Here is a 17,545-nt window from a genome sequence, read left to right as displayed (position 1 = left end):
GAATTCAGACAAGTGGAACTGATGATGTGCATCAGCAGCCAGGACAACGACAGCTGGGCTGGAGATGCAGCGACTGTCACGTCTGGCCCTCACGTAAAAGCCAAGTGCCACCAGCATGAAGCACGTGCTAGCCCCAACTGCCTGCCTGTCACACCACCGGGGACGTCTTCAAGACCGTGCCCTTCCACGTGAATGTTTTGGCTGTGCACTGCTGCACGCACGGAGTGTGATTTAAGAGCTGCTGTCTGCTCTAGCAATATACGAGCTGCCAGCGGAGACAGCCCGCCTTCGGCAATAATCAATACCTGGATGCTTCAGAGGAAAACGTAAACTCTGTGTTATGCAGCTCAGCTGATCGAGGGCTATTGTACCGAGGTCAAATCTTCCCTGATCCCCATCACTAACTTCACCACAGAAAACTAAATTAAGGTTTGAATAATCAGTTCTGTTTACCCTTGTTATGTTAGCCTGCACAGCTACAAATATAATTAATCATCATAATGTTGCACAGGCCTGCTTGAAATCCAGATGCAGAGCCACAATCTGATCTCAGTTACACTGGTACAAACTCAGAGTACCGGTAATTTCATTTGAAAGGATGTCACCGGGGTTAGTTTCCAAGTTGCCTTTGGATTGCATAAATTTGGTTCTGTCCTCTTCCAGCCATACTGCACTTTCACTGTCATAAATTATTTATACCAGAGACAAACCATTATAAGACTGGGTTTATATGAAGCACTATTTTCACTCAAGACAGCGATTTATTACACAGGCATTTAAAACCGGTTACACACTATGTTTCACATTTCATTCTCAGCAACTTGAGGGCTATGATGTCACTTAGAAAATTATTCAAAATTCACACAAATTTAAGCAATATGAGATTCTGACTCAGGCAGTTTGTCTTGATAACAACAGAGATGAGTTTATAGGCTTGATATCCATATTTAATATATGAAAATTTAAACAAACAAACAAACAAACAAAACAACAACCAAAAAAAAAAAAAAAGAAAAAAAAACATTAAAAGAACATTAATAAGATTGCAAAATCGAGTGTGCAGCACCTAAGTGCCTGAAGTGTCAGAATTCAGTCTGTCTGCATGCCCTTTCATCATTCCCTTTCTGTTTATGCCTTATGGGACTGGTTGCAATTACATGATCACAAACTATTTCTTCCCCAAACATCTCCAGATTGTTGGTATTCATTTAATGAGCAGGTGTTTAATATTTTGCTTTAGTTGTACTGTTTAGTGGGTGGCCTCCTGTCATACTTCTCAAATCTCACTTCAAAGACAGAATTATTAATTTCCTCACAATCTCCATTACACCTATCTTAATGCTTCATAAACAATTCACCTACTTTCATAGCCCCTCTCTGAGGTGTGATGGAGATCTAAGAAAGAAAGGTAAAAAAAAAAAGCAAAAAACACCTGCTAAATCTTCATGCCCAACTTGAGACACAAAACTGCCAACGTATTTTTTCATGAGAATTCAGCATGAATTTTGTATGCTTGAAGCTCAGTTTCCATTGAATTCAGTTACAGCTGATAAAATGTTTACCACTCTCACAAATCAGAATATTAAGTCAGAAAATAAAGAACACAAAGCTAACTGTTAATAAATATTTATGAGAGTGACACAATATCACATAGGAATTACATGATACTACCAGAGGTACCTATTGGCAGAGAAAAATGTATTTTGTCAGCAGAAGAATTGACACATTCAAGGATCAACAGCACTTTTCCAGGTGCTAAAGATAATAACAAGTCTAAGGGACGGACTTCTTTTCCCCATTTCTCCCAAGCCATTGCTGTTCTCTCACTTTTCATTGTTTTTCTACACGCTGTGCTGGCAGGTTGCAGTAGCATTTGGGCAAGTAATTGCAGTTCTGGTCTCCCTCTGCCCCTTGAAGTCCAGTCTTCACTCCCTGTCTCAAGCCTGTGTACCAGCCAGCCGTATATATTCTTTGTTACAGCTCCTTGCCCTGAGTGTGCCCCACCAGATTTTTCCTTCCCTGAGCATGCAGTCTCCTGATCCTTCCCAATCCCAGCTAGGCTTGCACCTACCCTGACCTTGTGTCTTGTCTAGCCTGTGAGAATGCCTCATGTCCACCTCTGGGCCAGCTACTAGCTGTGCCAGCTCTTTCCAGCTGCAGCCTGCTTCTTCAGCCTGTGTCCTCCTAGCCCAACAACATTGCCACTCACAGCCTCAACCCAGGAAATGTGCAAGTCTGGTCTCCCTTCCAAATACATGTATTCATGCCTCTAACTTCTTTGTGCATTTTAGCAAACTGATGTAATTTTATATTACATATTTGAACTACGCTTGAGTTGGAGCTTCTTTTCTCTGTGCCATCCAGATACAGCCCATCCAGAGTATTAATACAAGAAAAATTGGTTGAAGTAACCAGACATCATTGCAGGAGACCGACAGCAATGCTAGACTGCACTGGAGGAAAACCGCTGCTCAGAACTATACTCTACTCGGTCTCTCAGGAGTATGAGTTTATTTATTTCAAGAGGTGCATAATTGGCTAAGCTTAGTGAAAATTATTTGGGAAGGCAAAAAATTACATCTCTGGTATAGTAGCAATGATTTTCCATCGAATTCTAGGTTCTTGTTATTCAGTATGAGGAACCTACTTGCATTTCTCAGGACAAAAGGCTTCCTTCCTTTCTCTCCTCCAAATCCTTCCCCATATTCATCCAATTATCCTTTTACCTCCCAACTACAAAAACTTCAATATTTGTAGAAAATAATGAACAAATTTAACAATTAAAACAAAACAAACAAAAAAAAAACCAGGTAAATCAGACATCAAGCATGGAAAATTTTTGATAAAGTCATTTTAGTTTGACAAACATTAAAACAGGATAAAGTAACAAAAGTGATAGTTGTTGGCCTTAATGCTAAGCAATGCACTTGGCCTGTCTGTAAATGCGTGGATCTAAAAGGGAATATCTTAATTAAACTTTCTGTAAGTTTGCAGCAGTATCTTATCCAGAACTTCTCACCTAAAAGAGCATAGCTCAATGCCTCCTCTGAGCTCACAAACAACACATTCTATATTTTGGAATTTATTTTTCAAGAGATGATCTTTAGCCAAGAGATTTAGATTCAGATCAGCATCCTTATAGGTGATTTAGAAGCCCTGGTCCATTCACTTTGAACTTTAATAAATCTGCATGTGCCAGTATGTTTGCTTGGTCTGCATACAAAAATTATCTCAGACCCTCCTTACAAAAGCTGCCTGTAAACAACTAAGAAATAAATATATTCATGTTTATGAAATTGCTATTTGTGGCTGTAAATGGTTCTCTACAGGAGATAATAAAATAAATTCCTATCACATTTTGAGGAGAACCCAGCTGATGAGACAGTAAATGGCTGAAAGATCATTAGGTAAATTACTTGATTCCAGACCAAGACAATCTAGGAGCATATATATGTTTGTTTCAGATCAGCTTCTCAAATTGTGTATTTTCCAAAACAGTTACATATTTGCAAGAAAATAGATAGCTATGGAAGTATGGACCACAGTTATCAAGGACATACAAATAACAATAAATGCTATTTCCATTTTTTCATCTCTGCATTTTGTACAGTGTGAATCCAGAAGGAGTAAGTTCTCTTTCATGTTGTTTCCTGGATTTGTATCGCTTAGACAACCCCTTGAATATGTCCAATAGCTAATTATACAGCAATATAGTGATCAGAGGGAATGCCATTGCCAATGCAATTAACATTCTTTATGTGAGATTAACTGGATTTGAGTCACCTGCATAACTTGCTTACAGTGTTAATCTCTCAGGAGACAGAGTTTGCCTGAGCGTGCTAAATAGAGAAGATTTCTTTGCACAGCCAGGTCAAATACAGTTTCAGAGCCAAACCTCAGAAAATATCTTGTGACTTTTTTTTTTCTTTTTAAATGATTCACCCTCAAATAAAGCCTTGTGGTGTAATTAAATATTGTTACTCTGTCAACAGCATTCAGAACACAATATATTTGAGAAACAAAAGGGTAATAAATTAAAATCATGGACATATAAAATATAGTTTAATATAGTTACTTTATAAGTTTTCTCTGAGTAAATAAAATACCTACTTCCCAGGCTTTCACTGATGAATATTAAAAATCTTTGAAGAGAACTATAAAATAGGTCATGGTTATATGTCATGTCAACCAGTTGTACTATTACTGGGTTGACCTTTATAACTTCAGAATAAACTCTGCATGCAGTTATAAAAGGGGATTGTTAATGCAATCTGGGCACACACCTACAGTATGTTGCAGTGCCTGAGATAGGCACTACAAGAAAATCACAGGACTGATCCAAGCCAGAAATATAAGAAAACCCTTCCTTGCTTTGGGTGCTGACAGAAGTAAACCCCTGAACTCAATTTTTCCTCTATTTAACAATTGGTCTGTGTATCACACTCTATTAGAGAGATTCGGATGACCCTCAGATGTATTATTGCCCTTTCTCTGTTCCTCAAAAAGTTAGACAGCCATATATGGGACCTCAATCTAATTAAAATGATCCTAACTGCCTTAATATATTTTGTCTGCTGAGGCAACTGCTAGAGTGAAGGATTTGATGGTCCCCATAATGTGGAGACTCAATCTGATTTAGAACTGTTTTCTCCTTGTTGGCTGGGAGAAGGCATCATTTTTTAAAAATGTCCTTCTGATCTAAAAAGAAGCATTCAAACACAAGTTAGAAGGATGAGTTTTGGGAAGTATTTAATAGCAAATAGTTTTTTTAAAAAGAGTTTCTTTTCACCTTAGTGTTCTGATGCAAAGGAAAAAAGAAACATTAGGTGATAAGAAGTAAGTTTCATTTCAGAATGCTGTCAAAACTGTAGCTATTTCATTACCTGCATCATGAGCTGGATAAAGTAAAGCTGTCTGTCAAAAATGAAGATGAGGAAGGAGACAGCATACAGGACGCTGGCCAAATAAATGAAAATATAGTTGCAAAAGCAGATATTTTACTATTTAAAGACATTCTTCTACTTCCTATTTTCAGGCACATTTTATTGTTTTGTTTGAGAAATAAGGAGTTGTGTAGATATTGCACACTTCTGCAGACATTGCACAGTACTAACAAAATGCAGTAAGTTTGCACAGTGAATGCACGGAGAAACATGCAAATGAACTAGACTGATTTTTATCAAACGTTAGTGTTTTCTTCATATTGTATCTATCTACCGTGGTTTTAATTTCAGGAACAGTTTCTACTGAGTATGAAGAACAGACTTCGGAGAGCAATCGGACCCTTTTTCACAGTTGGATCATCCTATTTCAATTTGTTAGTACCCACAGACAGCAAATATTGCAAAGCCACAATGATTCTTTACAAACTACCACAAGTACATTGCAAGTGGGAAGTATAAGGTTTTGAAGAAAAATAGAAGAACTTTTGATCAGAGGGACAAAATAGGGAATGTCAACCTCTCTGTCTTAAACTGTGAATGTACACCCTGATTTAGGCATTTTTTCTGGCTGAGAAATCTTCTGGGACTGATTTGCAAGATATGATGGGACTAGACTCTCTGCTACGGCCTTCCATATAGTCAGAATTCTCGGAAGAAAAATGAGGTACAATGTCTTCATTAAGGGGTTTTTGGATTTCTTTCTCTAACATCATGTCATCACAGTATATTCTTGCTGGAACTATGGTATCTCTTTCAGCCTGACAATATCACAAAAACATCAAACACAAATACTTCTTCGAGCATCAGAAGAAAATACCTCTTCATCCCACAGGACCTTATTAGCTGAAGAAAGGTTCAGGCACCAAAGCTAAAATCAAAGATTAATCCAAAACAATCTTTATTATGTCTGAATTGACATATCTTTTAAGACATTTTTGTACTCTTATTAGTTATACTTTACATTCTTTTGAGGCTCTTCTAAATATATCTCAATCTTTTTCCACTGCCTGGTGCCAGCCTCTTGAAGTCGGTATATTAAGGCTTTCATTGATTTCACTGAGCTTCAGAATCAATATACAAGATACACCTTTGTACATTCTCTCCAAACATAACATTTAAAGTCCAAAGGAACAAAAAGGAGTCTGAAAGAGTTAAACCATCTTGAAAAATTGTTTGGTTACACTGCAATAGTGTGACAAAATTATAAAACGTTAACAGTTATTCCTTTTATTTTATTTCTGGCTCCACATTATGTATTTACAAACCAAGCTTTCTTATGAATTGAAATGGAACTGTTTCTGCTTTGCATCTTGCCTGATTTTTGTTCAGTCAAAGGCTATGAGCCCAAACACAAAGCTGCTTAATTTGTATCATGCTTCTGAATTGGCATTTAGAATATGTGTCCATAATAATAAAATACTGTGCTGTCTCTTTTGGGGAATGTTAGGATTGATGGATTAGTTCTTAACTTTACTTAAAGGCCACCTCAGGCTCTGAGGTACTCGGTCTTCTTGATCTACTCCAAGATAACACCTCGGAGCCTCAAAAAGACAATAACTACCAGTAGTGTTTGAAGGAGAGCACTAACAAAATCTCATGCAATCGTTGTCAATATTCAAAACGTAGGAATAATTTTGGGAAGCACTGATTACATAATCAATTTTATTTATGATATTTTACTGTGAAAATTTTGGATTTCACAAAATTTCTGCTTGTTGAAGAATCATGACTTGGGAACAAAAGAAATGCAATCTGCACAGATGCTAACAGTAGGCTTGAGCATCCTCATTCTGGGTGAGTGCCTCAATGTTGAAAACTATGTTTCCTATGTAGATGGGGTTGGAAGAAAATGGCTTGCTTTGTGAGGGCTCTACAGGTGTCATTCACAAAGATCTCTCAGCAAATGTTATTGAATGGGTACCCATCTGAGTAAATACATTCTACATAAGGGAAACTCTCATTTTCTCTTCCCATTTCTTTCTAAGGGTTTTATTGCACTTTTTATTTTATTTTGTTTTACTTTTTACTCAGGAAAGGTGTAATCTTTCAGGCTAGGCTTCCATGCTGTTCCCATTAAGCCACCAGTTACCACCACACTGACTCAGTTTTTCCACAGGCCATCCCCCGAGCTAAATTTACTGCACAAGCCAGAGACTTGTCACAAGTGACATGCAGAAATTAACTTCAAGTATTACAGAAAAACTTTCAGAGCCAAAAGTAACAAGTGGCTGATTCCTGGAAAGGCTTGAGAACTAGTGTGAAACGGCTCCATTTCCTACAGAGGAGTGTGTTTTTTAAGGCTGCTTTCACAGTATGAAAAGGGTTTTCTGTGTTTGTTATTCAGAAAAACATTAGGAACATTAATAATCAGCTAAATAATACACCTTCCTCTCCAGAATCAGCACCAGCTGTAGGCTTACCAGCCACATTATTACAGTTTCTAAGCCTTTTAGCTAATATTTCAATTTTAAATATAAAACCTATTTTCAAATATGTTCAAAACAGTTGAAGTTGGGCTCTTGAATAATAATGTAAGCATTATGATATTTTTAATATATGTTTCTCAACATTTGCACTACTTGCACGTTTCCCAAAACTGTGATTCATATTATTATGAATGCACAGGAAGGCTGTGGACTTAACAGATGATGTGTTTTTGCCTGTGTCCAGTGAAGTCAATCTGAACATGCACAACCAATCTGATGTTTCCCAGAGTTGCTGGATTTATTGGATTTATTGTGTATGCTTAGATTGATTGGACTGTCCAGTAGATGCATTACTTCCTGTAAACATCACGGATAATGCTCTCCAGTGCACTGTGTACTCACACACCCACACACGCACACAGGAGCTGGTGCTTGTACCCCAGGAAAGGAGTGTAACTGTTCTGCTGGTGGAAGGCAAAGCTGAGCCACCTTTAGATGGCCACCCAAGAATTTTAAATAGGAAGATATACATATGGAAAGGGAATTTTAAATACAGTTTTTATTTAAATAGACTAACACAGTAATGAAGAATTAAAACTTCTAATTTAATTTATAGCTGATTTTGTTCCCTATTTGCAAATTAGACTTCAACTGTATTATATGAGTTTTAACAAATTTTTAACAAATTCTTTTCTTAAGGATTTCTTAAGGCTTCGTAGTTTAGGACTGCAATCTGCTTGCTATCCACAGGGAGTAATAACAGAGATTATCAGTATTTAAACTGATGAAGAAGATACATCATGTCTCTTTAACATCTGTATAAAGGCACAACCTCAACAGGACATAAAGGACATAAATTGATGGAGATTCCTTTCTGTTTTTTTTTTTATTATTATTTTTATTTATTATTATTTTTGTTTGTTTGTTTTTAAGGTATATTAGTTCTTTTTTTAAGTCATGTGCTTCCACAAATACATAACAAAATAAGTAGAGTGGAAGCCTTCACAGCCAGAGAGCACCAAATCCTCAGTCACTCACAGATCTTGTCAAGCAGAAACTTTTCTGCATCTTCTGTGAATACCACAATGTGTCTTTTACAGTGGACAAACAAATATTGAACTGCACATACATGCAAACACAGTAGTATTTGTGATCGGGTTTTCCAGTGCACTATATTAACCAGAAAGTAAACAAATTAAGAGCACCTGCCTTACAAAGTAGTTCAGGATACCTATGGAAAATCTTACTAGAATTACAAGTAGTCTTGTTTGAAATGTCAGTATTTTATCAAGGAGGAAGCATTAGTGATATTTCTTTCTCTTTTGTATGTATGTATTTGTAGCAATGAGTTTTTTTTTTCCTTATTGATTTTCTCTTGTTTGCTCAAGACCTCATGACTGATTCCTACAGAACCACAGCTAATGGTAAATAGAAATGTCATGACTACAGGATGTACCACAGCAGGATTTAATGGCTTTGCTTCTTATCCAGTTGTTAGCAGGATGGATCCAGCCTACAATCAGTATTATTCTATTTTTGCTCTAGGCCCTCACATATCCATTTCTGATTCATTCAGCAACACTAGAAACCAAAATAATGCCCTGGTTTTCAGGATGCAAAGCTGCTTTGTGCCCTTTAAAAAAACAGATGACAGACATACCTCTATACATTCAAAAACTTGATCTTGGATTTTCTCTAATGACTTTTTACTGGTCCACTGTGCTCTGCTGTGCTCTCCTACAACTGTTTGATTTCACAACCCCACAGGAATAAGTAATTATTTAAATAGGCAATGCTGGTCCAAATCTCTGTTAAGTAGGAATTGTCAACTGTATTAGAAGTGGCTCAATTACATTTGGCAATTTTGTGAGGGAGAGCATTATGTCCTGGATTACCGTTTCTAAGCATATGCATATCACTAAGGACCTCCAATTAAATTTAGACTACGTGCTTAGAAGGAAAATATTGGGCCATCACCGTTCCATCACTATAAATTGCAGCCTTTAAAACCAGGAGCTACAAAATGCAGCTTAAGCAATGCTATTGCATTTTGTTAACCTGATTTTGTCTCATATTCTGATGAGTCACATATATCAATTCAATATATAACATTTGTAGTGAAAAGGAAACAAAAGCTTGAGTAGCTTTACCAAAGACAGTCAGCTCTGCTGGATCGCTGTCTCGCTCCCCCACCATGTTGGTTCCAACACAAGTGTACATGCCAGCATCACTTTTTCGTGTATTGGAGATCATTAGTTTTCCACCACGTATCTGTTTCAAAACAAGAAACATATTTTTAAATTCAGATAAACAAAAGATATCAGAAAAAGATACACACACACTCAGGCAAATTCCACAAATTAAGCATTTTAATATTTTGTTTGTAAATATATAAAAGGCTTAAAAAAAAAATAATAATCCCATACAACTAAATATCATTATGCTGCTCTAGAATGCATTTTATCTTACTGATTGATTTTAGATGTGTTTCATTTTATCCCCTTATTTTTCATTAGATGCATTACATTTCAAACACTTTCATTCCTTGTTACCTCTTTGGCAATGCAGAGTGGTTGCATTTCTTGCATGATGATATGTAAAGCACTTTTGACATCTCTCTGAGGAAAAAGGCAGTTTCACTCAGGTTTATTTAGTTAGTTCATTTTATTGTTACTGGTGCCTGAACAGTTTCCTTGTTCACCGATTTAAGACAGATTTTCTCTTCTCCTTGATGCAAACAGATTGAATGTAGCCCAAACTGAGAATTCACCTGACTCCCACAAGCTTTAATGTTTTCTTGGGTATAAAGGATATTTATAGAGAGAAAAAGCAGGGTAGTTGAAAGAAATAAAGTAACAAAATTGCAGGTTAAAAGTTAGAACATGAATGCAGTGCTTCAAAATGAACTTGGAATATAGCCAAAGAAACTCGAGAGTCAGGGAATGGTATCTCCCTGCCACTCTACCTTCCTCCTCTATTCTTGAGTAGACTGTAGCAGAAACAGGATGGCCCATAATACCACAAATAGCAACTATTTGGATTGTTTAGCTTGGAATACTTCTTTAGGCATCCAAAGCAATGAACAAGTTCCTAACAGTACTTCCACATCGAATAACATCAGCACTGAATGAATTACATATCCCCACATACAATATAAAACTTTATTAAATGAATATCAATAGTGAAAAACTTAACATTCAAAAATTAGGAACAAAAAAAATTAACATTCAAAAATTAGGAATTATGTCCACACACCTTTAATTTGTCCCATTAGTTTGCACAGACCATTATATCATTTCTATTCACTTGATAAGATAATTCTCTGTGCTGGAACTTTTTTCATTCAGTTCACAAAATGATCCATCACAAAAATCAAACCGTTTTTCTCCTTTATTTAATACGTATTCCTATTCAGGGACAATCATTCTTTAGAGTATAACTTTAGTCTTTGCTTAGAACATACATCCCAATTACTATACTAAATTCAGCATTACCAATTTAATCCTAAATTAGTGGTTTTTTGTTTTGTTTTGTTTTACTTTTTTCTAAGAGAGTATTTGCATATCTCATAGATATGACTGGTTTTATCCTTCAAATAGCTCTCTGAAATAAAGCCTGATATTGTTTTCATTTCAGGAAAGTGAGATCTAGAAAAGATAAGGCCAAACTGGTCAAAGAGATCCACTGAGTCCCAAGGTGAGACAGCTCACATCGAATAGCATACTTTACATAACCAAATCTAGGCTCTAACAGACTTTGGTTGCAACAGTTGCACAAAGCAAGCCTCAGGAAGTTCAAGCTGGACACTTAAACCAGTAGAAATAAACAACTTTTACCCCTCATTTAGGAAAGGTCACGGACAAAAACTGTCAAGTGCAACAAGAAGTCTCTGTGGGAAAGGTGAATACATTATATTTCTCCCTCTCTCCTTCTGCATTTTCAGAAGCCAAGGCTCCTCTCTCTGTCCTTCCACCACTTTACACAGCACAAGACTGTCCTACTCCAAGGGTGTGCAAACTCAACTCAGTTTCTGACATCCACTTCAGTGGTGTACATGATTAGCTACGGAGAAAGACCTGAAGCTATGATGGTCTGCCATGCTCAGCTACTTGGCTTTATTGCAGGTCCCATATATATGAACAACCACCTGAGCTGTACTCACACTGATCCGCTCTTCCCTGTCATCAATGCGGACTTTATCCTTCTTCCAGTAGATGGTAGGCTCAGGGTGTCCACGAGGTGGCTGGCACTCCAATATGGCAGGCTCTCCAGCTGCCACCACAACATCTGTAGGGTTTTGGCGGAAGTCATCTCGTAGCACTAACATTGAAAATGAGGGAGAGAAGAAAAAAATTACTAGGAGTGACATCATTGTAAGTGGGGGGATAAAATATATATATAGAATTAAAAAAAAAAAAAAAACACTGCTCAACTATTATTAGGTGATGACTTTGTATCTTATGTTTACTACAAAATACCTCATAAAATAAGTTGGCGAGGTATGACCTTTTATTCAATGGAAGCAGATTTGATATACATGCCTTTTTTTTTTTCCCTCCAGATAAAAACACCACCCTGCATTTAAATAAATAAATAAATAAATAAAAGACCTGTAGCACCCATTACTCTTTTTGTCTTTTTAGTGTTGACAGGGTCACTTCCCATTATGGGAAAAGTAGTACTGTAAAAGTAGTACTGCAGGTCTGATATCAGTTCTCTTCATAACAGAAAACAGCATGCTGAGTATCTGGCTTGCTTGGATCTCCAACTTGAGTAGCTAGATAAGGAAGTGACACAACTGGTACTTTGTTGCTGACTTGCACTTTGATTAAGAGTATTATTGTTATTACTCTTACTACTCTTACTACTATTATTGTTATCACCAATACATGATTAACTGATCACCAGTTCGGAAAGGAGAAACTGAAATCATGCCACTGCCAGTGTTCTTCCAGCATTTTTTTTTTTAATTTATTTTAATATATATATATTTGCAACTTTGACCAGTGTTGTCTGACAACATTGAAAGCAAAAAGCATTTAAATCACCAAGCTGCTTGAAAATTAGATTAGGCAACACATGCTAGCTTCTTATGTAAATCAAGCTCCTATAAAGAAGATTTAGGTCCAACTACCTGACTTCAGTGTGTTAAAATGACATCCACTTCATCGTTATTCTTCCATGTGTGTCCTAGTCTCTAGGTTAATTGACATTCTTATAAATATAAAACTGAAAATATCTCTAGATGAGCTACTGAAATAGAATTTAGGGCATTTCCTCTACTTGAATTTCAGCTATGTATGGCTTTCATTACAGCTTTAAAACAGTTCTTGCCCTTAATGGAAGCAGGGCCCTCTGAGAAATTAGAAAACACCGTATCCTAGTGAAGGGGCAAGTCAGGAAGAGTTCAGCAGAAATTGCTCAGTCTCATTTCATAAGCAGAGATAATTTACTGCTTTTGATGTTAATAAAATGTGCCCCATTTTAACATTTGGAACTGAATATTTTTCTGTTCTGTAATAAGACACAAGAAACTATGATTAATACATATAAGAATTGGTCTCTAAATGGGCTGAGGTGAGCAGGCTGTATAAATGTGGCACCCAAAATGACATACAAGGTAACTTTTATTGTTCTGCATTTTGGGATACACAGGTAGATCCCAAAGGAAGGAGAAAATTAATTGGCAGTTAATTCTTTTTCTAACAGGAGGAAAAAAAAAAAAAAAAAAAAAGAAAAGAATGATTACTTAGGTCTTGCTCTTCAAGCATAAGATAGCATTGATAGGACACAATTGGCAATGGATGCAACTCTGGCAAGAACACATTCTTCTCAAGAAACACACCAAATAGATACATTTTATTTTTCCCAATAGATAATGAAAGACTCAACCATGAAATATTTCTGATTACTACAAATCACTCTATGCCTTTGATCCTTTGATTCCCGATACTCAAACTGACAGAAATAGAATTTATAGAGCTTCAAAATGAAATGGAATAAACTTAAGAACTGCACAACACAGAAGTAGTAAGCTGAAGATCATGGGTTGTTGACTATTTGGAATTACACCATTTGGAATTACACCATTTTTCAAACAAAGCCAAGAAAGATAATACTTTAGCAGCCTCAGGGAAAGAACCAAAAAAAAAAAAAAAAAAAAAAAAAAAAAGGTCATACAAAACCACCTATTTTGGGAAGCATTTTCATGCGTCTCTGTGATCGTTATGATACAGGGGAAAAAAAAAAAAAAAAAAAAAAAAGAAAAGTACTAAAAGTACTTCTGGGCAGTGATATTCTCTCTTTCACGCAACTGGTAAACAGACAGGATACATCAACTTCTTCCATTATGATTACACACAAACTAGTATTAATTTTTATTGGCTTGACTCTTTGCATAATTACAAAGCTCCAATGCAAATCCATTAGTGGAAAATCCCCAGAAAATCAGCAGATCCTACATCATGACTTTATACTCCTGACAGCAATACCAAGGAAATCATTTTCCCTGAATGTTACACACAGCTGTATGAAGCTGACAAACACAGTTTCTTGAGGTGATACATAGCAAATTACATTAACTTTCTCTGAATCATTCCAGTGACTGTGCAAGGTTCCAATCAGCAGCAGAATATGAGAATATGAGGCAGATTTGATTTTATCACATTCCTTTACCCAAGTCCTACTACAAATGTGGCTTGAATGGAAGACAAAATTGATGCTACAGGGTTTACTTAATCTTGCTCTGTACCTCAACACATACGTGAATCTTGAATAGATATATCTCAGTGTTTCCATCTATAGCATTCTGTGTTTGGGAGAAAAACAAAAAATGGTGGGGAAAAATGAAATAGGGAAAAATAAAGCAAGGACAGAAAGAGAGAGATAACAGAAAATTTGTAGAATATAAATAAAAGAGAGAAAACAGCCCAGAGAGGAAAACAGTGAACACTAATTTCAGAGAGAGTGAAAAGAAAAAGCCAGGTAAAGAAGGAAAAGAGTAAGAACGAAAGCACAGAGGAAAAGAAAAAATAAAAGCTGAAGAATAGAGGGCACAGGCTGTAATTTCTCTGATTCAGTGCTTTTAACAAAACATAACATGGATAACACAAAGCTCAGACATTAATCTGATCAGCACAGCCATCCCGGCACATCCAAACGTTACCCTGAGAGAGAAGCAATGGGGCTCCGGAAGGAGGAGATCTCGGGGTGCTGGCCAGCAAGCTCAGCTGCCCCAGCACTGCGGCAGATCTCAGCAGAACAGAAAGCAACAGAAGGAGGGAGCATCAATGGGAAGTGGAGCTCACATGTATTAGGAGGGTAAATGGAAAAGTTGCAGCACAGCTTAGTGCATTCACCATATCTAATGGCACAATCATCTGTGAAAACAGAAAAGCAGTTGAGAGCTGTGGAATATTCCTCAGCCAATTATCCACAATTGCCATACACTTCCAAATAACTGCAACTGTGCTGGAGCGGATCCCCTCTCCCAACACTGGCGGTGGCTTTTGTTCCCTCATGAAGCCAGCCTTCCTCAGTTGTTTTTTTGTTTGTTTGTTTGTTTTTACACATTCAGCACAAGAGGTGAAGCACCGCCATCAGGCTCCTCTTCACCTCATGTTCCTCCTTGCTATAGCCCAGTGTTAACACAGGCTGGGCTTGCCCTTGGTGTTACTTGACATTTAACAACGGACACAAAAGGCTGGGAGAGCTGAAGGCCCAGCTCCCCAGGTGAAACAGAGCTGGGCTGCTCCCCTCCACCAGCCGGCCACAATGCTGGCTCCCTTGCACTTGGCCATGCATGGCCTCGATACTGTATGAGCTCCAGGAGCCTGGGGCCTCACTGCTTGGGAGGGCAGTGTAGGGCTAGAGGGTAGAAAGGACAGCTAGATTGCACGTACAGCACACGATAGTGCTGTGGACAAAAGTTAATTAAAGTTTGATCAGTCTCTTTGTAGTTCTAACAGGTTGACGCTGCTCAAACAAGATAGATGTCTGCAAACTGTCACATCGGTGTTTAAGGGATGCAAAGCCCTGCATGGCCACTTACAGGTATCCACGATAGCAATAACGAAAACAACATCTAACAACAGCAGCGGCAAGATAAACGCTTCCACACCAGGCACCTGGCAGAGTCAGGAAAAAAGACAAAAAGAAGTCCCCGCTACCACGGCAACTGCTCAGCAACACCTGCCAGCTTAGGCCCAAATCCAGGCCTTGGTCAAACCAATGCTCGTAAACTCAGGGAATTATATAGAAACTGAATTAATTTCCTTGATTGAGGCTCCAGAAATTTGTTTAAAGGAGCCAGAGATAAAACAACGTTTATGGAGTGGGATGAAAGGTGGAGGGGTCAAAATTATTCTAGGCTAGATATCCATACCTTAATCCTGCTTTCCACTACAACAGCTTCCAGGCCCTTAGAAAGAAAACATGTTTATAGGATTTACATTTACATGATGACTACAAATAACCATCTGTCTGTTTCCACTTTTTCAATCTGGTCCATGTCCCATGAGCCCCCGGCCCATGGCCAAATAAGTGAAGCTGGAAGGAAGAAGCATGTGCCCACTAGGAGGCTCTGGAATAATTGCCTTCTTCTCCCACCAGCGCTCAGCTCTCCTCTTCCTTCCTCCGATGTACACAGCGAACATCTGACGTTATTGGGGAGGGGAGGGAGGGAAAACCTCCTTTTCCCCTTTTTCAGTGAATGATAATGTCTTAAAACACAGCTACATCTGTCATGTTGACTAGAGGGTATAAAGAGATACTGAATAAATATTAATGTGCTTCTGTAACTTGGGTCCTGGTACTTTATCTTGTCCCTTCTGTTCCATTTGGTGCTTATCTGAGGATATTATGACTCTCACATAAGGAATTTACACGACCACACTGGTGGTAGGTTGGTTATATGCCACACACAAGTAGGTCTCCCCTGATCCCAAGACATTGCAACCCCCCAGGTATTTTCCTAAATCCTTGTCTCTCCACCACTGCTTGGCACTTTTCTCCTACGACACATACTGATATGCACAGTCAACATGAATTATTATGTCAGATAACTGCTTAGATGTCACACAGTGTATGTGTGTATAGATTAAGGGATTAAAATACTTGAAATAATGTATGGTGTAGGGGGGGGTATTTCAGAGCTTGGGTAGTATTTATCACCTACAGAAATGGCCTCAGAGCAAGCTGGCACTGCCTGCTGGAATGGAGTGACAAGAACAAGGGGTCACAGACAGACTTCCTTGTTAAAACGAATAATACACTTAGAGGATGCTGCTGCCCTACCTTTTGTTTAAACCTCTGTCACATTTTGTATGGGAAATTATAAACAAATTCACAATTAGGCAACAGTCCTAGGCAGGACTCCAAGGGAGTCTTGAGCTCCCTCTGCATATGCACAGCCCTGGAGGAGCTGCCAAACAATCATGGAAATTTTTGTAAAAAAAAATATGAAGAACTACACTTTTTCTTTTTCCTTCTTGTGTCTACTTTTTCCTCTCTCCTGATACAGATATTGCCTAGGAAACATGAATGCTAGCTAATTTACTATAACTCAAAATGTTCAGACTTCACTGTTTACAAGGAAGTCCAAAACCCGAAAGCTTAATTTTCAGAGGTGTTAGAGTATTTTCAAAGGGTCCAGCTGCTTCAACAATGTCCAATTAGTAGGGCCCCGGGAAATCAAAGTGAGGAAGAGAGTAGTAGGGAGATATCTGCATAAAGAAACAGAAAATGCTCTTCCTTTCAGATTCAGCACTTTTCTTTGGCTTCATCCATTTTTCTCACTCAATATTCCATGTGCTTCTGAACTTAATAACCTACTTACTACTTACAGTTATAGGGAACTTGCTCTTTATTTTCAGGCCTCAGCAAAAAGCAGAACAATGATGTGGGAAAAACACTCTGTTCTTATATGTCCTCTAAAGATTTTAACAGCTCCTATATGCAGATACAATTGTTTATAGAATTTGGACCTTTGATGAGCATTAACATCTAAACGTAAAGTGAGAGACCCTTGCTTCTGAACAGAGAATTTATTAAACAAAGTTAACAGAGAAGCTGATAATCATAGTGTTAGAAGTCAGGTGCATGAACAACCACTATTAAATAGGTATAGTGAATGAAGTTATATCCAATTGGAGACCGGTCACTAGTGGCGTCCACTAT

The 17,545-nt window shown here is 37.7% G+C and overlaps 1 protein-coding gene across 1 annotated transcript in view; it reads right to left on the bottom strand.

Moving 5' to 3' along the window:
• Nucleotides 1–17,545, bottom strand: part of ROBO2 (roundabout guidance receptor 2) — a 465,479-nt gene that overhangs the window by 138,640 nt on the left and 309,294 nt on the right. Inside the window, exons 3-4 of the mRNA XM_082784840.1 lie at nt 11,532–11,689; nt 9,520–9,640 (exon numbers count right to left, since the gene is read on the bottom strand). Coding sequence (XP_082640966.1) covers nt 9,520–9,640; nt 11,532–11,689 — 279 coding nt within the window. The remainder of the gene's footprint in view (nt 1–9,519; nt 9,641–11,531; nt 11,690–17,545) is intronic.

This window comes from Aythya marila (genome assembly GCF_965140915.1).
Source record: "Aythya marila genome assembly, chromosome: 1".
NCBI classification, from domain to species: domain Eukaryota; kingdom Metazoa; phylum Chordata; class Aves; order Anseriformes; family Anatidae; genus Aythya; species Aythya marila.
Note: the sequence above shows the minus strand (reverse complement) of the source record. Positions and strands in the feature narration are given on the sequence as shown.